Below are 22,513 nucleotides of genomic sequence, written 5' to 3'. Positions count from 1 at the left end.
TTATAATTTATAATGAGTTTTTTTTATTTTCAGAAACGGAAGCAACTACAAAAGGAGAAGGATGTTGGATTAAGGAGAAGACATGAGGAAGATGAGATCCAGGATGACAATCAAGTTGACCTTCAGATAGAGATTTCCACAACAACAACTCTACCGTCTTCCCAACCACATAGCTCCAGTCCACATGCACCCCCACCACCGCCATCGATGCCACCACCACCATTACCACCGCCACCACCGCCACCACCATTACCACCACCGCCACCTTTACCTTCATCACCACCATTACCACCACCGTCATCACCACCATTACCACCACCACCGTCATCACCACCATTACCACCACCACCGTCACCATCATCACCACCACCAGTGCAACCATTGTCATCACCACCACCAGCGCAACCATTGTCATCACTACCATTACTGCCACAACCACAAATGCCACTACTCTTAACATATTCACAAAATATGGCAGAAACGGAGCAGTGCCCAAGTGCGCCTGATGGCGGTGTTGGGCCCGAGTCAGGGGATAGATCTGATAATGGTGCTACTGGAGGTGTAGCTGAAGCTGAAAGAGAAGTGGAGCTACCTGAACACATTGTCGACAAGCGCTTCCAAGAGACAGTTTTGAGAACTAAAGAGAAGGCCATTCACACGACTTTGGAGTCTCTCAAGTGGGAAGGCCCGGGGCACATGATCCGAGAAATCCCACTATGTCGATTCACTTAGACAAGCATCGTTCGGTCTGCTTCACCGCACTTCGTCAACATGGACATCTATAGTCTGTACAAACAGAATGGCCTTGGGACAAACATAGGTATGTTCCTTGTTTCAGTTTTCAAGCCAGGAACGACAAATACCCTCTCGGTGTCACCGGAAATCGAGAGGGATTGGGATGACATTTGGAAAATGAAGTCCCGCGAATTTGACAACAACCTTATGAGCCATCCTGAGACTCAACAATTTGTGGGGAAAATGTTCTACATTATCGACGGGAATCATCGCTGGTGCGCGTGGATGAAGTGCATCCGAGAATGCTTCCGAGATGATCCTGTCTATCACATCAATGTTCCGGTTGGACATGTACACGCGAGAGGATCTCTAGATTTGGCAAGGCTTGTGATAGCTTGCCACAAAATTAATGCGTAAGTACCTCTCCTTCTTCAATCACTTTTAACAATTTATGTTTTGCAGACTGGGACAGTTTGCAGTGCAGAAACAAAGCCTAGTACATGATATGGAGCAGATCCGGTTTCTTGCCAATCTCGACGAGGATGCAGTCCGCAGCCACTATGGTGATGATTTAGCATCACTTATTCGACATCAACGAGGTCGTCAGGATGCCAATAGATGGTACAAGAATCCAGTGGCTTTTATGACAGCTGTGTGGAGTAAGGTATGTTCTTTTAAGTATACTTCTTATCATAGAATGTTTGTGTTGTCTTCAGCCATTGGTGAAGGTTAAGCAAGATGCATATGCACAGTCGCATCGAGCTGAAAATGATCAAGAACTCTCAGAGCATTTAGCTGCAATTGACAAGAAAATCAACACCACAAAGAAGACAAAGGTAAAGAAATTACTTAGTGTGGCTGACCCTCGACGCCCAAAGGAGTGGTTCGATATTATAACAAAGATTGCTTGTCATGAAAGTAAGTATTGTTTATATTTACATGAAGGTTCTCACAAAAGTTATTTTTTAGTGGGCAAAACTCCAGATGAGATTATTTACAACATCTCAAAGTCAAAGCTTACATATGAGGAATAGATACACATTCTGAACAACCTCAATAGCAGACTCAGGGAAGGAGAAAAAGGTTTGGATAGTATGATGGAGACTGTGATGAGGAGGACCGTCTACATTTCACAAACTGTATATGAAGGGGAGATGTTTCTAGCGCCTTTCATAGGGGATGATCCTGAGCAACTTCCATTTAAGGACTTCGTCACCATTGAGCTTACAAAACTTGGAGAGGACTGGCTGCCAAAGAAGGCCACAAGCACGACTCCATTTGAGAAACAACTTGGCCAACCTTACTTCATGCGTCGAGCGGCTTTCAGGTAACATACAATTTCTCAACTATACTCAATTGTTTATATTCTATTATAGGTATCTCCAATATAGAAGCGTTCCTCTCGAAACACTGGTATGCACACGCCTCCTGAGGCATGGTGTGAGAGATGGAGGCATGTACCCGACAACAATGAAGTTTCCAGCAGCAATAAAGCGCGCTTGTCCTTGGGAATTGGAGATGCCAGATTATGAACCAACCCACCATGAGGCTGCAAGAGGCAACAATGATGACGAAGATGATGGCCATGAGAATGTCGACCCTGTTGGTGCCAATGGCGAGCAGAGTGAAGATGGCGGTGAGAACGAGATTCTTCGAGACGAAGTCGAGCAAGAGAACCAGAACGTCCAAGAAGTTCTACCTCAACGAAAGCGAGCAAGTCCACATCTGGAGGAATTAGTCAACAGTGATGATGATCGTCCAAAACATCCCCGTAACCGAGGACTTCTCGAGGTATATTTCTTTTTATTCTCTCCTTTTCTTAGTTCCTCAAAATGGTTGCAGCAAAAACTGTCGGGAGTAACTTCATTCCAGCTCGTCTTGATGCTCGAGAAGAGGACTTGGAGGAACTTACATCTACCACACGCCACATGACGGTATGTAAATTTTTCTTAAATTCACATCTTATCTTTGTCTTCTCCCCCTAGATTCGCCCTGTATCTCCAGTGGCATTCCGTGGTGAAGTTGGGATCTTTATTGGCTCCTATAGTTCATTGATGGCATCTTTTGAGGAGGATGCTGAGAATATGGCTATCCGGCAAAAGTGGGAGCGCTTTTGTCAGAAGATCCATAGGCGACCGCTCAAGAGCACAAACTTCATGCTCTTTGACATGCCAGATGGTCTTCCAGACGCTAATGGTGATGTCCCAAGCTGGAACAACCTGACTAAAGACCACTTGAAGGATGCATTCCTTTTGGCAGCAATTCTCTTTCACACAACCGGTCAAGTTGCCTTCATTCTCCCGAATGACCCCCATTGGATGTCCTGCCTTATGAGGTATGCAAGTCGAGTCAACTTCAAGAGGTTCTCTTCCGGATGCATCATGGATAGTGTTGGGGTCGAGACCAAAGGTGTCCTAGGCATGCCAGAGAAGGTAAGAAATCATTTTCTGTTTTGGTTGTCTCTTAAAGTTTTATTATTCAGGTTATGATGTGGACCTACCATGTGTTTTGCAGAAAAGAAAATGACGGTTTTCGTGATAGCGAGCGTGCTGCAAGGGTTTTGCCAGGGTATGACAGCTTTACTGACATCATACCAAATCTCATAGACGACGACATCCGCAACACATTGTCTGGGTATCGGTTCCGATCTCCATCGGCGATGCATGTCCTACTTGAGCTTTATTGCCCAACTAGAGGTGTTGTCATCGATTGCACAGCAGGTAGTGGTTCGATGGTCGAAGCAGCACGTGACTCTGGTAGATCAAAGTTTAACCATATCGGGAGCAAGATCTTGAAGAAACATCTGGCATCGCTCTTGAAGCACATGAGGCAATCCATCTTTAGTAGCAACATCTAGAACATTATCTGGAAGAGGGATCTCTTGTTCAGTCACACTTGGGGCTACAAAAGAAAAGGCCTCACAACGATTGATGTATGGAGGGAAGGGTGGAATGTTGGTAGAAGTTGGAGACGGAGGTGGAGACTCATATGAGATGCATGGGGGCCAAGTGCGAGTAGCAATAGCATTTTCCCTAGCCATTCCTACACTCTAAACAAACTGAAATTTCAATGTTGAAAGCATCCCTTGTTGGTATTTATACTAAGAAAAGATCTAGGGGTTCTTGAAAGTTTAAATTGTCAGTCTCAAAAATGGGACTTCAGAATTATAACAGTGTCAGAACCACTTGTATATATAATAATATCTTTATACATGCTAGAATAATATCATTCTCGAAAATATAAGATTCTCCACTTTACTCATAAAGAATTAACCTTTTGAAAAAACTATGCATGACTTTCACATTACATTAAAGGGTGGCCTAAATATCCCATATTCAGCACTTACTGATGCAGTGTTCACCAATGGAATATTGTTCTCCACCATGAAATCATAATAGCTGTGTGTTTTTAATTCTTTCTTGATTTTCTTATACATCCACGCGTGCACACCTTCCAAACCCGCTCTTGGGCATTTGCGACAATGCTCAATAAAATTTACCAAACCCATGCAACCATCTGTCTTGTTTAAATAAAAGTTGCATATAGGACACTGAAGATAATATGTATCTACATTAAGCTCCCCTGCCATATCTGGAGCAAGATCTTGAAGAAAATATTGACATCGCTCTTGAAGGATTGGAGGCAATATAACTTTTTTAACAACATCATAAGGAAGGAGTTTTTGTTCAGTTGCACTCGAGGTCGCAAATGGAAGAGCCTCACAATAGCCCTCAAAATGAAAAGGAGGATTGTTACGTAGAGGTGAAGGTGGATTATTGGTTGAGATTGGAGATGGAGGTGGAGACTCATATGAGAGGCCTTCGGGACCAAAAGTAAACTTCTTCCTAACCATTGCAACACACAAGAAGAATTAAACTTCCTAGCAATAAAAATTCTCTCATTAATATACTATATTTCAATCTCGGGAATGATGTTTTATTATGACATGACACTATAGTGAATGATAATTGTCAGTTTTAGTAATTACAACCTACTATGAGAAACAAGTGGCTATAGGGTTTCAGAAGCTAAAAACTAGCATATAATTAATATGTAGCCTTATTTTATATAGTTGGCCTGCCATATATAATAATAGCGAATATACACAAGCACGCGAGTATGCCTTTTTACAAGATTACCTTTCAATCCCAAAATCATATATAGATTTAATTCTTTGATTTGTCTACATCATATATCTTTGCAAAGACAAAACATATCAAAAGGAATAAGATATATATAAAAAACTTACATTTTTTTATAATATTTTAGTGGATTACAAAAGCCATTGAAAGGTTTATAGAGTGGATTTATTAGTGCTTTCCGCTGTGCTGTCCATTTCTTCTTTTCTCTTGCTCTGGATTGTTGTTTCGGAAGTAACAGGAGCATTTTTATCAATAGTGACAGTGGTCTCCACATTCCCGGATGGGTAATAAGGACCAGGCGTGTAATATGGAGATTGTGGTAGTGAAACAAAATTCACATTCTCACATTTCTGTATGCTAGAACTACTTACAGATTTTTTGTCTTCCTTGCTTCCCATCTCTGTAAACCCTAAAGAATGAACGAGTGAATCAGTGTTTCGAATTATTTATATATTTCTGGTCAATTGTTGAAATGTTAAAATGTTGAAATGGACAATAGAAATTTTCTGGTTCATTCGAACTTCAATATTCCCATTTTATTTGGGACCAATAAAGCCCAAAAAATTCTATGGGTTCAGACGAACTTCTAATTCTAGAAATTGTATAAACTGCATTAGAAAGATTCAAAAAATAAAAATCTCTCTGAACCATTGATACTTAAACTCATAAATTTCAAGTTCACCAAAGAATAACATTTTTCTGACTTAATATTTCCTTATAAAACTTATGGTTGACTATGTTGACTAGCATTGACTTGAGCTGAATTGAGCTCAACTCATGAGCTCAACTCAACTTTGGACCATCCCCGACTTGGGAGCGTACATTTACATCAAGATCTATAGGGAACTCTCACAGGTTTTCAATGCACTAGAGAGTAAGAAGAAAATTATGACAACACTTTTTCCATACATCGAGGCTTTGTCGATGAACGATGAAAGGGCATTGGTGCTTGTCTCTCAAGCCCAAGTGAAAATAGTGAAGGAGAACGTCGACCTTGACAAAGGAAGTGAGGCACGGGAAACAGAGGAAGAGGAGCAGGACAACCATGAGGAAGCGAAGGAAACAAGTGGACATTAAAGATGAACAAGACGAAGCCAAGAAGGAAACTCCAAAGGAACAAGAGGTTGAGGACCATGAGAACACATAGGAGGAACCACCCCATGACGGGGAAAAACCGATGGATCACGCGCAGGAGATCCCAACACTAGAGAAAAATCAAGAGGAAGGGATTACTAATGACAAGGTCCCAGAGACTCAAGGTTGCAGTCTTGAGTCTGCAACACAGGACTGCAACCTTGAGTCTGAAATGGTTGTGATAACTGCAACAGCTAAAGACAACGAGAATGGTTTGGACAAGGCAAGTCAAGAGCTCCCACCAATCAAAGAAGTTGAGGAGATGGAGAACCGTGGAATGTAGGATGGAGCAAAGCGACACCTCCACAATCATCCTCCATGCTGCTACACTCCAGAGAAATGAGGATGGGAGGAGCTCAAACACGGCAACCATAGCAACCAGAAGCTCCCACACAACTTCCTGCAACAGTACCACGACTCTAAGTTAGTGGTGTACAGTCATGAAGGCATCGAGAGCTTCTACAAGAAGATGTTCGTCAAACCGATAGAGCAGTGCCTTTCCAAACTCGAGGATGGTTTCAAGCAACTGAATGCCACAATCAAGAGCATTTGCAGCCATGGAATTCCGACTCCAAAATCCTGTAAGGAATCCTTTGACCTAGCACAACGTTTTAGCAGGAAAATGCAAGGCTCAACAAGGAGTTGCTTGCGGCAAAAGAAAGAATCCACGTGCTCGAAGAAGCAACCCAGACTTATAAAGAAGAAGAAGAACCATATGAAGAAACAACTATCCAGGATGCAACAATGGAGTAGTGACTACAGGATGCAACACGAGATAGTTGTGGGAGAGTGGAGAAAGAGGAAAAAAAAGGCAAGCTCAGAAGTTCACACTTAGGAACACAAACTTGAGAGGTTCAAGGTTAAGACTGTATTCCTAACCTTGACGTGAGCAACAACAACTATAAAAGTAGGACTTAGAATGTTTAGACATCAATATGTATAGCCAACTTTATCACATGCCCGACATCATAGCCACAACCACATCCTCGCCCCTATCCTTGACCAATAGCAATATCAACTTTTATCAGAACAAGACCATCTCCCATATCAAGTGGAGCTGAAGGATGTGCAATAAAAAGTGGAAAACACAATATCTCATAACATTGTGCTAGTCAAAGAGTATTATCAAGGGTGGCTAGAGTAAGTGCATGCACAAATCCTATAAGATTTTGATGAAGTGCTAGCTATAACATTCCCAACTTGATCCATTCTAATATATTTGGCTCCGCACGATCAAAAGTAAATGCTAAATTACATCATTAACTTAGATGGCCCTTGATAAAGACAATGCAATTGTTAAAAGGCATAATCATAATCATCAACATGTCCAAATACCCACTTGAAAACATGTTTTAATCTAGTATCATCCCAAGAATGATAGGTATCAATCACTATAAAGTGATTAAACTAATTGTACATATTATCCCTAGAATTCCCATGGAAAAATTTTGGCCAAACGCGAGGATTGGTAGCAAGAGGAGTTGTACCATACACTATGAATATCACCATCAATTAAATTTAATTATTCAATTGCAACTATATAGCATCAAGCAACTATACCAATTGTTGCTCCAAAATCAAAGGAGGAGGAAGTTGATGCTTTACCATGAAGATGAAAAAAAAAGGAGAAAAAGAAAAGGAGAAGAAATTATAAAAATTATTAAAAAAATGAAATTTAGAGTTTTGTTTAGATCTAGCTAGAAAAGTTAGATTTAAACAAAAATCATAAATCCAATCATTTGTTAAGGATAATTATGGTTGCCCTTCATCTCCACCAATGTGAGTGCATGGAATATGGAAAGTGAATATACAAATATGCATATCAATTAGCCCAAAAACCTTAATTTATATATAGAAATGCATAGTTTATATTAAAACCAATCTGACGGTTATCAAAATCCCACTACACTAATATTAGTATACAACATTGTACCCATACACTTGGACCTCACAAATATAATGCTTCTTATTAATTAAACTCTAAAACCAATTATACAAATAATTCTTAAGTAGTTAGACATAATTTATGATTATTTGATTGTGAATCCCAAGTAGGAATATTTGGATATTTTAGAGAATATATTACTAAGTTACAATCATCTTGAACTTTCAGTATAGAGGCATAATAACAATTAGGAAATTTTAAACAGTACTTATTGATTATTAACCATTCTACCTTCTTGTCAGATTGTAAAATTAAATTTCCATTATTTTCCATCCTAAGGCTACAAAATAATACCCTATTTCTTCCTGACTTAGAATCCCAGATTTGATTTATTCCTGAGAATAAAACTAAGTTGCAATCACTTTGTAAATATAATATATTTTTCTTGTTCGGAGAAATTAAAACATGTGTAGAAAATAGGATATTAAAAGGTTTTCCACTCATTAAACTGCTGAAAAATAAATTACATGTTGATAATGACTTTATATTATAAGTTTTTTCGTAAAATTCAGGTTCAGATAGACCATCTAAGCTATAAGAAATCATATATGACTTTGCTCTTAAAATAGCCCACTCTGCAGCTGTTTCTATTATCACACTTTTACTATCCTTTATAATATTACGAAAGCTATTATAAACAGCTGTTGGTTTTGCTGTAGTATATGCACCACATGTTCTTATTATTTTGATAACAGCCATTCCTCTTGAAAGAGGAATGTAATCTATATTAAACCAGTCTGATGGGTAATCTATATTAGTGCGTGCAACTAGTTTTATTAAATTTGAAAAACCTTCTATAATCAAATTCATATCATCAACCTTTATTTCATTATTTTTTCCAAATTTAGTTTCAATAAAACTATAACTCAAATTTGAAAGGTTAAATAGTAAAATCATTAGTACAATCATATAATATAGAGGCATACTAAACAGGAATGTATGTCTAAGTGTTTATTATTAATTTATATACTTATATGCATTCTTTAGAAGAGCGATGAATGCCAAAATAAGAGTAAGAAATAGTACATTAACTATGTTTTATTGCCAAGTGGTACTTGTATTGGATTGGTGTCAGAGTAGTCATTGGATTATCTATTTAACAACACTTGGTTTGCTTGTGTTTATTTTTATTATTTATATCTATTATAATTTTTTAATCAATTTTCTTTTGGTAAACCAGTTGGCTAGACCTCACAGAATATCAGTCACCTACAATAGAGATAGCTTTGTTTCCTAGTCACAAACACTCTTAGCTGGATTATGTAAAACATAAATCCCTAAGTTCCAAAATGAAGCCAAAGTGTGCCACATGGCAATGGCTGAAGTGGAAGTTTAATATTTGGATCAAAACCTCTTAACTCTAAAACTTTAAAGTGGGAGTGGAACTTGTAAAGATGTGCTTGAGAAACCAGTACAAAATGATTAATGAATGATTATTTTAAAAGGGATAAAAGAAGGATTAACACATGGCAAATGTTGTGACACTTGAAAGTGTCAAGATTGATTTTAAGACTAGGTTCAAGATCGAGCCTAAAACTAAGTCTAAAATTAAGTCTGAAACTAAGTTCGAAATAGAGTCTAAAACTAGGTCCAAAATCAAGTCCAAGTCTAAAACCAAGACTGTCTGATAATTGAAAGCCAAAAATGATTATATCCCAAATGTTAAAGGGTTTAATAAGTCCTTACATAATAATAAGGGGAGGATTTTTAAGAAACCATTATAGCTAGGGAAGGTTAGTGTGATCAAGGAAGGTTATGCCTACATAATGGGTGATAATAGAAACATTAAGGAGTCCAAGGCTAAAGTAAACATAAATGGATAAATAAAACAATTTAGTGAAGTGTTCAAAAGTCAACTATAACCTTTCTAAGAGATCAAATATTTAATGCTCTAAATCCAAGTGAGGGTGGTACTATTTACTTGGATAGCTTATATGGCTCATTAGGACCTCATTCTAGCCATATAGCTAAGGCACTTTAGTGGCAAAAAGTGAAGAAAGTACCCATAAAGTTCACATTGGGCAATAATATTTAGAAATAACATCATAAAGTACTTAATAATGGAAAAGTAAAAGAGTGACCCTCTTGCTTAATAACCATAGATATGGTTATGTGGTGAAAAAGTCTCAGAGGTTAGTGGGATTTAATAAATGAGCTTTTAAATTTTGACCCAATGGCAATGTTAATAAGCACTACTATAGACAAAAAAGGATTTAATGAGGATTGAAGAATGGATATTAGGGAATGCTATTCTTCATATCTCAAGACATTTTAAAGATGCTAAAGTGTGGTAATAAAAAGACCACTTCTGGATGGATGGTCCAATCTTTGAAATGTAAAACCGTAGTACAAATGTTTTTAGATTACTTAGGAGACAATAAGGATAGATATTGCTTTAGCATAAGACATTGATATTTTGATAATATTTTTGGGTGTCTAAAGGGGGATTGGACATTAAAACACTTGGACTAAGTGTTTTGTCAGCATATGAGATGACTTTTAGGGGCTAATAAATTCCTCAAGTTGAATAAAGATTGTGAGTGAGATTCCTTTGAGTGATCAAAAGCATGGTTAAATAATTAAAGTAGAATAGAAAATTTATCCCCTTATAAATTATAGTATTGAATCTAATTCTTGAGTGTTTGACATGGTGAATTAAGGTTCTAAATAAGTAGAGATATTAGATAGATTGAAAGCATACCATGAGTATTTATAGAAAAACATTTAATTTTTTCTTGATGAATTATATATTTTATCTTCATGTTAATGTTAAAATAGCATCAAGACTCTATTTAACTCCATTTTATATATTACTATATATAGATTATTTATTACAGATTTATTCACACATTACACTATACTACTTTAAAGTTAAACTCTGTCTTGTTATTTAGTAACCCAAAGATTTTAAACTTAATTCCACTCCATTGCCCTTAACATACATGTCTAAAGGTTTCACTTTAATGGTATTCTAAAGTCAAAACCAGATATGTTACAAAAACACAGCTTTGCCACTTAAATATTCTATATGATCTGTGTCTAATTGCATTGATGAACTTAGAGCTTGTTATTAACAGCTGTCTAGGCACAAGTGGATATAAACCACTTTGTATTGTGCTGCGTGAGGACACTTTTGAGCTTGCAAGCTTGTAGAAGGCATTTAAATCTCAATGACAGTAAACATCTAATATGTGCTTGAGCACACTTCTCAACAAGTGTCAGGAGAATGTCATTAGATATAGCTAAAACTATTGATAAAATATGAAAAGTTAGTCAAAACCTCAAACTAATATCCAAGAACTTATAAGTCCATGCTAATTTTGGATGCGATGTACTAAGCAACAGCATCCCATCATGAACAATAACTTCGAAAATATATTACAGAAAAATGAAAGCTGATTGTACTTTTGCAGATTATCCAGCTGGTGTTCAGCATTTTAGCCACACTGTTTTATACACATGGTGTCGAATGGTTTACTGATTAACTCACCTAATTTCGTCAAGAGATCTGCTGCTCCCCCAGAAGAGATTCACCACCTGCCAAATATTGTTCCAACATCTCGCCTTGTCCGTCAGGAACACTTCACCATAGAAAGGCTGGAGCTCCCTGTGATTTCAATCCAACCACAATGTGTGTTCAACGTGTCATCCCTGTCATCGCAATGATCAGAGTCGCGATGCATTGCAATAACCTAGCCTTCATGCAATTTTTGTATCGGAACATCCAATTGTTGTTGAGTGTGAGTGTTTTGCTTGTCAAGAAGACACTGGTGAATCCTCTCTCATATATGTTGAGTCGTTCAGTGCTTCAGGGGCAATATGCACATTGGATTTTATGTCGTTGGAGAGAATGCCTTTAGAGAAGACTGCATGTTGAATTCCAGATTAGCTTCTGAGTCAAGAAGGGAATCTTTCCGAAATGGAAACCAATGTGTAACCAAAATGGAATATGCCAGCTTTTCTAAACCCAGTACCATGAGCCCTAAATTCTATCAATGGCGATGTCCCTGGTGGGAGGGACTAGCAGCAGGATCTTCGTGTGTGGCGGCTGCGGGAGCTATCGGCCATCGCGATCCCGGCGGCTGCGCGTCACAGCCGCGGCTGGCGGAGATGCAGCGGTGAGAGTAAGATTTGCTCCATCGCCGACGGGAAATCTTCACGTCGGGGGTGCAAGAACTGCGCTATTTAACTATCTCTTTACCAAGTAAGTGCTACATTCTTCTCCACATTCGCCTATAGCTTCGTCCGATGGCCCAGGAATCATGGCGGCAAGTTTATACTCCGGATCGAAGACACCGACATTGAGAGATCGACAAAGGAATCCGAAAATGCGATGCTTCAGGATCTTGAGTGGCTTGGCTTGGATTGGGATGAAGGTTTGATGCTTTCTCTTTTCTTTCCTTTTCTTTCTTGCATGGCAACGTAAGGAAAAACTGGAGGAATGTTTGCGTTCTTCCAGGTCCTGGAAAACCCGGAGAGGTTGGTCCATATCGTCAATCGGAGCGTAATTCCATATACCAGAATTATGCACAGAAGCTCTTGGAATCCGGCCATGTTTATAAGTGTTTTTGCTCCGATGAGGTGATTTTGGATTTTGATTTTGCTTTTGTTCCTTGTTTCCAACTCATTGGTTTGGTTTAGGAACTGGCTAGGATGAAAGAATTAGCCGAACTAAAGAAGCTTCCTCCACGATACACTGGGAAGTGGGCAACCGCAAGTAAGCAAGAAGTGGACGCGGAAATTGCAAGAGGGACACCATACACTTACCGCTTCAGAGTTCCTCGGACTGGATCGGTGACAATCAATGACCTCATTCGTGGTGTGGTATGTGAAATCATTAACTTTCTCTGTGGCATGAGCTCTGGTTTATTGAAGGTTACATGGAAGCATGACGTCCTTGGTGATTTTGTGATCCTTAGAAGCAATGGCCAACCGGTGTACAATTTCTGCGTCGCCATAGATGATGCGTGCATGAAAATAACTCACGTGATAAGGTCCGCCTCGGACTTTTCTCGTCCGTCCTCCAAATCCTTCGTACTGATTTTCGTGTCAGGGCCGAGGAACACCTCTCCAACACGCTCCGGCAAGTTCTTATCTACAAGGTGGCCAGTTGTTTTACATTCTGCTCATTGTTTTCTGTGATATTTCTCCAGGCACTAAATCTTCCCGTGCCGAGATTCGGTCATGTATCGTTGATTCTGGCACCTGATCGAACAAAGTTGTCAAAGCGACATGGCGCAACATCAGTTGGACAGGTTTAACTAGCACTAGCCCTGATGAGTCTATCTATCTATCTATTTTTTGTTTTCGTGCAGTTTAGAGAAATGGGGTACTTGCCAGATGCCATGGTAAACTATTTAGCACTTCTTGGCTGGAACGATGGGACTGATAAGGAGATTTTTACCAAAGACGAACTAAGTAAGAAGGATAAGTCTTGTTGAATATCTCATTTGGCTCTTTCATTTCTTCGTTGCAGTGGAAAAGTTCTCGCTTGAACGGATTACCAAGAGCGCAGCGATTTTCGATCAGACAAAACTCAGGTGTGTGCACGGTGCTTTTAAAAGGAGCTGAACTCCGATCCTCGCAGCTGGTTGAATGGGAAGTATTTGCATCAGCTTCCGGACGAAGAACTAGTAAAGCTAATAAGCAGCCACTGGCTGAAAGCCGGAATTTTGTCACATGCAGACTCCTCGTTCACTAAGGTGTGGCTAGTTTGAGTTTCACAGTTATAATTTGTGTCCGTTTGCCAGGAGGCAGTGGAACTCCTTAAGGATGGAATTGACGTGGTCGCTCGTTCTGAAGTTCCTCTGCTCAAGCTCCTCTCCTACAATCTCGCACAAACATTAGAAAGGTTCTCCTTTTCCCGCTATTTACTTCGCGCTAGATACTGATAGCCTGCACAAACTTTTCAGCAAGTCGCTTGGAGATCTCGTCAAGGACAACTTGAGAGAAGTTGCAGAAGCTCTCATCTCTGCTCATGACAATGGCGAGCTTGCGAGCGCACTAGAGAGCGGCCGGGACGGGTGGCAGACCTGGACAAAGAGCTTCGGCAAAAAACTGAATCGCAAGGTAATAAACCTTTTCTCTCTGGCTTTCGTATCTCTCAATCATTTTGGACAGGGGAAGAGGCTTTTCATGCCGCTGAGAATGCTTCTAACCGGTGAGCTACACGGCAGCGATCTCGGCAGCAGCATGGTTCTTCTACACAAAGCAGCTCAGCAGCAGTGCGTGACTGCACCGCAGTTCACGCCTCTCAGCTCTCGAATCTCACAGCTCAAGGAACTCGACTGGTCCAAGCTACAAGAGGATCACCAAACAATCGAGGCCGCGGCAGCAGCAGCATAGATAGGCGAGCACACTCTTGCTGGAAAGAAAAGTTTGGAGATTTTCCACGACTCGTAAGTTAAAATACTATCTTTGTACAAAGATCGTAAGAACTTTCAGAGTGAAGCGCGTGAGAAAGGCATCCTGAAAGTTATATAAATCTATTGAGAAGTCCCTCTGAGGCAAGCCCGGAGTTGAAGAGATAACATTGTGGCCACGTCTGTGAAAGGCGAATCTTGAGAGAATATTCTTGGTATCTTATTTAAAGGCGTCTTTTGTCCAAAACGTAAACCCTTTTTTATTCTCCATGTGTAAGTCGTGCGTGGACAACGAGAGCGCTCCAGCTCCAGATCCAGATCCATTTGAAAGATTGGCAGTGGTGATATGGGAGTTTGACGAGGCCCAGGAAGAGTTGGAGGAACTCCAGAGGATGTCTTATAGAAACTTAAGAGAACTTGAGGCCATATTCGAGAGAATAATCAGAGAATTGGATTCCTGATATCTAAGAGTAATAAGAGAACGTATTCTACTTGATGCCACAGTCAAATACCATAAATTAGTGAATACCAGTTGGGCAACAATAAATTAATGGTTAAGGGCGTAATGACCTCATGGCCCAAAGGATAAGGCGCTGGTCTACGGAACCAGAGATTCTGGGTTCGATCCCCAGTGAGGTCGTCATTTCTTTTTGTTTTATCAAATTAGGGTTTTAGCGGGGCAAACATTTTAGGGTTCTTCGATCGATTTCTCCCTCCAGGTACGCTGCGTAAGAGCTCGTCGCATCCCCAGCCATGGCGCGCAATGAGGAGAAGGCGCAGTCGATGCTCAATCGCTTCCTGGCCGCCAAGGAGGAGGAGAAGCGCCCCCCGAAGAAGCGGCGCCCCTACCTGGCGTCGCAGTGCCGCGACCTCGCCCAGGCCGACCGCTGGCGTATCGACGTCATCCGCGAGATCGGCAAGAAGGTGATGGACATCCAGAACCCGGGCATCGACGAGCACCGGCTGCGCGAGATGAACGACGAGATCAACAAGCTCATCCGCGAGAAGTGGCACTGGGAGGTCCGGATCGTGGAGCTGGGCGGCCAGGACCACCGCAAGTTCGCGCCCAAGATCACGGACGAGGACGGCAACGAGGCGCCCGAGATCGCCATGCCCACCGGCCGCGGCCCGGGCTACAGGTACTTTGGAGCCGCCAAGAATCTCCCCGGGGTCAAGGAGCTCTTTGACAAGCCCAAGGAGAGCAAGAAGAAGCGGTCGAGGCACGACATGTTTAAGTGCATCGATGCTGACTACTATGGCTACCGGGACGAGGAGGATGGAATGCTGGTGGAGGTGGAGAGGGTGGCGGAGGCGAGGATGCGCGAGGAGGAGCTCCGGAAGTGGCACCGGGTGGAGGCGGTGAAGAGCGAGGCCAAGAAGAGCATCAAGAGTGGGAATGTGGTGGTGGTGAAGTCGGTGCCGGTGCTGCTGGAGGGCGAGGCGGCGGTGGCGGAGGATGGCGGAGGAGTGGCGGCGGCGGGGGTGGCGGCGGTGGATGGGAGGGAGTTTGTGGCTCATGTCCCCGTGCCGGACAACGAGGAGATTGCGCGGCTCTTGCTGGAGAAGAAGAAGAAGGACTTGCTGAGCAAGTACGCGAGCGAGGACATCCTGGAGGAGCAGTCGGAGGCCAAGGAGATGCTCAACATCAAGCGATGAGGAGGAGATCTCCACAGTGTAACTCTCTCTCTTTTGTTCTTTTCGTTTCGAGGTAAGTTGCTTAGATTGAATTGTTCTTCTTTGTTTTCACTGATGATTTGTTTGTCTTCTCGCTTTTGTTTCCAGTGATTTTGTCTCGTGTAGCGCTCGCTTGACACCTGCCGCGGGAGAGATTGGATTGGATTGATTCGTATAGCTCTGTCCGCCACGCTGGGAGTGATCGCAGTCAATCGCAAGCTTGCGGCGGCTGCTAGAGGACAGATATCCATGGCGTTTTTATTATTATTGTTATCATCTTGGTGGACGACAAGGCAATTTATTTTGTTCTTCCGGCCGGGCGTTAAGTCTTCCAGAGCGAACACCAGCCGATTTGTGCCACAGCGCATTTTTCTGGATCAATCATGCTGAATCATTCGTTCTTCAACTTTTGACAGACTTTTTGAGAACTTTGTGGATCGATCCAGAAAACTTGTAAAGCGAGAGTGTTCGATCTAAAAGAACACTCGAGAACGAAATGAGGATTGTCATGGATCACTCTAAACTTATTACACGCTCTCACCTCCTAGAGAGATTTCTTCTTTCAACTTCCTGCCTCACAAGCTTTGCCTCACGGTGCATGCCACCGCTCGGGCCCAATGCCGTAATCGCGTCTTCACTTCTTGTGGACGATCCCCTGGAAATTGACAAACACAGGCGTGAGAATGAGAGGATTCACGAGAGATAGAGTTTGCGACTTACCGGGACTTGCAATCTGCCACGACGAGAATGTGGGAGAGCTCTCGAGGCTGTCGTCGCCACCACTCTCGGAAGAAAAGTCTCCGGCATCTGCGAGTGGCGATACCGGCGATGGCCGCTGGACCTCCTTGAGCTGCTGCGTGATGGCATAACACAGCTCTAGTGCCGGCAGCGTCTTCCACAGCTCCGGGTCGGCCTCGTTCTTGAATCCAAATCCCAGATCAATGCATCCCCGCAGCTCGTCTAGATCGGCATCAGTTAAGCTCCTGGTGCGGACATGCTCGACGCTATTGCTACTGCGCATGCCCGTGCAGTCAGATACGCATCTTTCCACCACTTTCTTCTTGGTGGATGACGAGTTTATCAAGCCTTTTCTGCGCTCCCATTCTCTGTCGTGGTCAATCTCGGTGCTCCAGGTGCTCATCTTGGCGCTGGTTTGCCTGTGGTAGCGCCTGGGAGGTGTGGTGGTGGCGGCGGCTTGCTCGGTCGCTGTTGTTGGTGCTAACTTTGCCGGCGCTTTTACTGACATTCCGGTCTTGTGCTCGCTGTGGATTGTAAGCTCGTCGCCGTGTCTCTGTCTGTAGGAACCAAAGCTGGCAAAAGGCCTGCTCAAGTGGCTGTCCAGTTCATGCATTTCCCTGTCATCGGGAGAAATGCTCCTCCGCCTCCTCCTGCTGCTGGTCCTGTTGCTCGTCGGCTCATGCCTAGCCCCCGGCAGCAACCTGGTGGAGCCTCTAGCCAGAGACGAGAAGAGGATCCCGGCACTGCTCAGGAAATCCTTGATGATCCCCAAACCGGAACAAAAGCTGCTTCTCCCGGACGACGATGATGAGGAGCCAGAAGTAGCAGCAGTGTAGTTGCTCCCCTTCATCCTCCAATATAAAGGAAGTGACTTTCCCCCTCCCTCCCCCTCCAGAAAAAACAACGCTGCAGATAAGCTCCAACTTACACACACCCCCCAAATAGTGACTTTGCAGGAGAGAGCAGTGCAGCAGCAGTAGTAGCAGCAACAGCCCCGAGGCCAGCCCCACCACCCATCCAGGACCCCTCTGAACTACCTGAAGGATCTAGTCTAGATTCAGCACCAGCGAGTGTGTCCAGGCCCCTCTCACTCACGTACATAACTCTGTTCTTCTTTTTCGCTTCTTCGCCCACTCCCCTTTGCATCAAATCCCATTCCGCAGCTTCCACACCGCAGGAATAAAGTGGAAAACCGAAGGCCGGACTGATGATCCTCATGAAAAGAATGCTGGCCGCTGAACCAACGTGGCGTCCACGTGCGCTCCCGAGTCAGGCCAGTTACATCCGCACCCCCCGTCCCCATTTGTTGGATGCGTTGCACTTTGTCGAGTATTGTCCAAGCGGCGGATGATATGCTCTTTTAACCCACGTCTTTCCCAAGAGACTCCCGTGCCGAGGAGCGAGCAAGAGTCCCCACGGTCCGAGTTGCACGGCTAGTCGCATTCGTAACTTTAGCTTTTACGTGCTCCCTCTTGCTTGGAGCGGACGTGTGTAGCTGCCTAGACTGCCAGCTTCTTGCGCTCGAAGAAGTGTGGGGCGACGGATGTGAGCCAGCCCGGATCGACGGCCGTGACATCTCGCATGTAGTTGTTGCCAGTGAACATGACCGAGTGGAACACGACACATCGCGGTGCGGCCCTGTCACGCACACAGATGGCTTTTGTAAGCTTTGGGTGGTAGTAGTCCAAAAGCAACAAATGCTAGTGGTGGTAAACGTACCGGAACAGAACAGATGAGGGGTGAATCAGCAGCTCTTGACCACCACGTAATCGCTTGTAGATGTTTCCTTCTCCACTCGTCTGGCAAGAGGTGACCGTCAGGATTACAACTAGCGGGCAAGTCATTTGTACCTCCTGAAGGAGACTGGCGTTCACAAAGAAGCCAGATGCAATGGCCTTCTTCAAGACCTGATGAAGCGTGCTCGAGTTAGCCACATGCTGGTGAGATTGGCCTATGATAAATGACAAATACCTCCATTTCATTCTCACAGGAGGTGAGCTTAACGCCCAGGCGCTGCATCAGCCTCCTTAGTTGGGCTCTAACGTCGGCAACCTTTTTCTGTATCGTCAAAAACAAAATGCTATATAAGAAGCACACTGAGAAAACACGTACCATAGCTTGATAGTTGACAAAATTTGTATGACACCATTGCGGTGATTTATTGCTCTTTACGAAGCCTTCGTAGACATTCAAATAAGTCACCAAATCACCCTGCAGGAAAGAAACTTTAAACTACAAAACACCCAAGTAGCTTCTCGCTTACCTCTGCCACGGCAAAACGATCTCTAGCTTCATCAAGCTCCTTTTGCCTGCCTCTACTCGATAACCAGATGGACTGCAAAATAGGAACTTTGCATGAACAGAGGACATATAGGTAACGCCTACCTGAACGGATAAAGTTGCAGCGATTGTAAGTGCTTCGCTAGAACAGCCGAGTGATGCAGATGCTATCAACATCTTAGATATCATTGGATCCTGAGAGTTGCAGTTTGTGTAAAGTTAAAAAGCCAATGGAACTTCCAAACTTACCAGAGGGATCTCTGCAATCTGATAACCTACAGGTGAAGTTAGCTTAGCATCGGTATCCAGAACTCCTAGCGCATACAGAAGCTCCAACGCTCTGACCATGGTTTCTGGGGGTGGTGGCGCAGGCCAATCGAACCGCATAATGTTATCGATGCCCAGTGCTTTCAGCTAACAGGAAAAACAAATAATAATAAGAAAATACAAAAAAAGCAGTAAATGAAACAGAAAAACTGACCTGAAGAATAGTAGAAACAAGGTTCGACCTTTGAATCTCAGGCACGGTTTCCGCGTCCATTTCGTGAAGAAACGTGTTCTCCGTATAGAGCCTGTAAATAAAATGATGAGAAAATGTCTAGGAAAAAACAACTTACCTGTAACACTTTCCAGGACGTACACGACCAGCTCTCCCTGACCTTTGCATGGCAGACGCCCTTGAAATTGGTGAAACGACAAGAGCCTCCATGTCCGTGAGCTACATGAACCAAGCAGAGTTACAATAAGTTTCGATCGATCGACGCGGAAAACATAAATCCAGACCGGATTATAAAATCGCTGCTTTGAAAACCCACTATCAACAACGTACACGATCCCCTGAAAAGACACAACATGTAGCCCGATTGATATAGAATCAGCTAAAAGTAACAAAACCTCAAGCGTTACTGATGTTTCTGCTATATTTGTAGAGACAATGACCTTGCGTTTCCCTCTTGGTGCTGATGAAAAGACAAGATCCTAAGAACAGACAAACTTATTTACCAAAACCTTTCAAGGGAAGAGTAAAAAAGAGTACCTGGTCGCTACGAGATAATCCAGCATACAACGCGAGAACAAAGAGACCTGACATAAGTTAAGACTTAGCAATAATAATTTGAAAAACGTTGATACCATCAGAGTCACGCGGCAGGTTTTCGGCTTCGTCGTTAAGCATCTCAACCGTTTTATCGACGTCGTCTTGGCCGGTTAAGAAAACAAGAACGTCTCCAGGAGGTTCCTGCGCAAAGATATCATAAAATTCATTCAAGTTTTAGAGCGGAAACTACCAGTTTATGAATCAAAAGCACGGTGGTAACAGCAGCTCTTATGTAGTTTTCAACAGGCTCCTCGCTATAATACAGACGTACTGGATGCATTCGTCCCTACACAAACGAAAGAACAGCTTCCGTTCACCATACAGAAGGAAAGTTGTCTTACCTGTACAGAAACAATTGCAGGCTTCAGATTTGGCATTTTATCGGTCTGTGCAATGATTTTTCGCTCTTGGCTATCAAAAACAAGTGTAAGATATCCATTGTCGACAATACTGATTTAAGAGAGTACCTCAAGTCGAAGAAATTCGCAACAGATTTAGCTTGCAGGGTTGCTGATGAAACTATAAGACGCAGCTCCGGGCGTTTCCGTTGGATCTTTTTCAAAAGTCCAAGAACTATATCAGTAGCAATCGATCTCTCGTGCGCTTCGTCAATCATTATAACACTGCCAACAGGTTTACAGTCAAAGAAGGGCGAAACAAGGAAGCATCAGGGAGCAGACCTGTATTTAGTAAGCAGAGGATCTTCCATCATCTCCTTCACGAGGACACCATCGGTCACATATTTGATCTTTGTTACCCCCTTCACGGAGAAAAATGTTTAGTCGAGCTTCCGGTGGCTGCAAAATGGTCTTACCGGCGTTGTGATGTCTTCAAAACGAATGGAATATCCAACTTCGGCACCCAGGGAGACCGACATTTCTTCTGCCACTCGCGCAGCTACAGTCTAGCAAAAACAAAAACCTCATCACATGTATACCTTCATTCCGTAAAAGACGTACCTGGACAGCCAATCTTCTAGGCTGGGTACACGCGATGACTCGGCCACCATCAGCCCATCCTGCCTCACAGAGATACTATACAGAGGACTTACACGGATACTTCAAGAGGAATGGACATACCTGAGGTATCTGCGTCGTTTTTCCACATCCTGTTTCTCCAATGACGATGACGGTCGCAGTTGTTTCAACCATGTACAGCAGCGCAGTGCGATGTTTGTGAATGGGAAGGCGATTGCGCTGCTTTTGAAGATTCATGTAGCCAGACCTGCAAAGGCAAACAAGTCAAAACATAGCTTCAGACCAGGAACTTACTGGTAGCCCCCCGCAGCTGCCGCAAGAAGAACATCGTCTTCATCCCTGTCGCCAGTAAGGACGACCCTCTCCCCAGGTCGCTCAGTTCCTGGCTTCCAGAATCCAGACATTGTTAGCAAGAATCCAGGAACCCTAAACCCAAAATTTATATGTTTGCATTTCATAGAAAAGAAAAAATGCTCGTAAACACATCCAGCCTGCAACACAAACACGTGAAGAGAAATGTTGAAACATCAAAAGCAAAGCCCACCTTGAAGCCTCCATGGCACAGGTTTTCGGAGATTTTAGCGCCGGAGGAGCTGGAACTGGAGTAAAACAAGAACTTTCGGGCCTGTAAATACTTGCGCTGTAAAGGTATGTAAACAAAATGAAGATAATATACCTTGGAGAGCAGCTTGCTGAATATTGAAAACCTGGAGTGCCTGCCATCGGCCTGTATTTGTGTTAGCTTATTCGACAAATAAAAGCCATCAAACCTTGAAGCTTCAAGCTCCTTGTTTCGAGGCTCCTTAGCGCGAGGCTCTGACGGCGTTCCAGGGAACTCGAAGACATCGAACACTCTGCAAAAATGTGGAGATTAGATGCGATCACCACAAGCTTGCCAACCTGGAAGGCGGAATTTCCGCACGACGTTCAGAGCGATTATTTCGAGCAGGATCCAAATGATCCAAATTAAAGGCAATTCGAGGAAGCTTGCTTGCGGAAAAGGCTGGAATGCAGTGTTTACCGCTTTGTTCCACTGCCGAATCTGGATGATGCTGTCTTTTGTATTGAGAACGCCCGTTCTGGACTGGAGAAGAAAATCCCAACTGAGTGCTACCTGAAAAGATCCAAGTCAATATATAAACTGCACGTCTAGATTACCGAGGATTTCAGTTGCTGGACTACAAACATCCACGTCCAGACGTTGATATTGTCTATTGACCACGCTTGTCACAGGAGCAACATCAAGCGTCTTTTGCAGCTGAGAACTGTTTTGTGAATTCAGCTGAGCTGAGAGAGACCTGGACTTCCCGTTGATGTGGTCAAAGATCTGATCTCCCGAAAAGCGATTCTCTTTGCTGACGGGAAGTTGTGCATCTTCGCCATCAGGAATCAGCTGGAAACTGGGCCTGCAATACCCTGGTGAATACAAA

The 22,513-nt window shown here is 43.0% G+C and overlaps 4 protein-coding genes and 1 non-coding gene across 6 annotated transcripts; 3 read left to right on the top strand and 2 right to left on the bottom strand.

Annotated features, from left to right (window-relative positions):
- Positions 1–11,944: 11,944 nt before the first annotated feature.
- LOC9651043 (glutamate--tRNA ligase, chloroplastic/mitochondrial) lies at positions 11,945–14,466 on the top strand. The gene is made up of 13 exons (XM_002972387.2): positions 11,945–12,160; positions 12,214–12,332; positions 12,416–12,537; positions 12,598–12,780; positions 12,832–12,950; positions 13,010–13,058; positions 13,110–13,211; positions 13,272–13,374; positions 13,433–13,496; positions 13,544–13,658; positions 13,707–13,807; positions 13,869–14,025; positions 14,077–14,466. The coding sequence occupies exons 1-13, from the start codon at positions 11,952–11,954 to the stop codon at positions 14,299–14,301; spliced, it is 1,668 nt and encodes a 555-aa protein (XP_002972433.1). The 5' UTR covers positions 11,945–11,951; the 3' UTR covers positions 14,302–14,466.
- A 419-nt stretch (positions 14,467–14,885) lies between these two features.
- TRNAR-ACG lies at positions 14,886–14,958 on the top strand. The gene has a single exon. It is a non-coding gene; the product is annotated as a tRNA-Arg (tRNA).
- A 44-nt stretch (positions 14,959–15,002) lies between these two features.
- Positions 15,003–16,398, top strand: LOC9650581 (pre-mRNA-splicing factor ISY1 homolog). Its single transcript, XM_024677289.1, has 2 exons — positions 15,003–16,026; positions 16,101–16,398. Exon 1 carries the CDS (start codon positions 15,072–15,074, stop codon positions 15,972–15,974), a length of 903 nt encoding a protein of 300 aa, XP_024533057.1. The 5' UTR covers positions 15,003–15,071; the 3' UTR covers positions 15,975–16,026; positions 16,101–16,398.
- On the bottom strand, positions 16,326–17,596 carry LOC9650580. Of its 2 annotated transcripts, XM_024677288.1 has the most exons (3): positions 16,713–17,596; positions 16,534–16,647; positions 16,326–16,465 (listed from the first exon to the last, which is right to left on the bottom strand). In XM_024677288.1, the coding sequence occupies exons 1-2, from the start codon at positions 17,578–17,580 to the stop codon at positions 16,568–16,570; spliced, it is 948 nt and encodes a 315-aa protein (XP_024533056.1). In that variant the 5' UTR covers positions 17,581–17,596; the 3' UTR covers positions 16,326–16,465; positions 16,534–16,567. The 2 variants fall into 2 exon arrangements, with proteins under 2 accessions (XP_024533056.1, XP_002972243.2); XM_002972197.2 differs by having other exon boundaries at positions 16,449–16,647.
- A 466-nt stretch (positions 17,597–18,062) lies between these two features.
- On the bottom strand, positions 18,063–21,702 carry LOC9650579 (probable pre-mRNA-splicing factor ATP-dependent RNA helicase DEAH9). The gene is made up of 23 exons (XM_002972196.2): positions 21,628–21,702; positions 21,378–21,574; positions 21,186–21,330; positions 21,066–21,140; positions 20,921–21,010; positions 20,787–20,866; positions 20,574–20,729; positions 20,448–20,517; positions 20,297–20,392; positions 20,142–20,247; positions 20,047–20,093; positions 19,905–19,988; positions 19,794–19,847; positions 19,628–19,728; positions 19,492–19,582; positions 19,260–19,424; positions 19,116–19,205; positions 18,994–19,065; positions 18,843–18,941; positions 18,702–18,788; positions 18,581–18,637; positions 18,450–18,529; positions 18,063–18,368 (listed from the first exon to the last, which is right to left on the bottom strand). The coding sequence occupies exons 2-23, from the start codon at positions 21,539–21,541 to the stop codon at positions 18,230–18,232; spliced, it is 2,148 nt and encodes a 715-aa protein (XP_002972242.2). The 5' UTR covers positions 21,542–21,574; positions 21,628–21,702; the 3' UTR covers positions 18,063–18,229.
- Positions 21,703–22,513: the final 811 nt, after the last annotated feature.

This window comes from Selaginella moellendorffii, unplaced genomic scaffold (genome assembly GCF_000143415.4).
Source record: "Selaginella moellendorffii unplaced genomic scaffold, v1.0 SELMOscaffold_19, whole genome shotgun sequence".
In the NCBI taxonomy this organism is placed as follows: Eukaryota; Viridiplantae; Streptophyta; class Lycopodiopsida; order Selaginellales; family Selaginellaceae; genus Selaginella; species Selaginella moellendorffii.
Note: the sequence above shows the minus strand (reverse complement) of the source record. Positions and strands in the feature narration are given on the sequence as shown.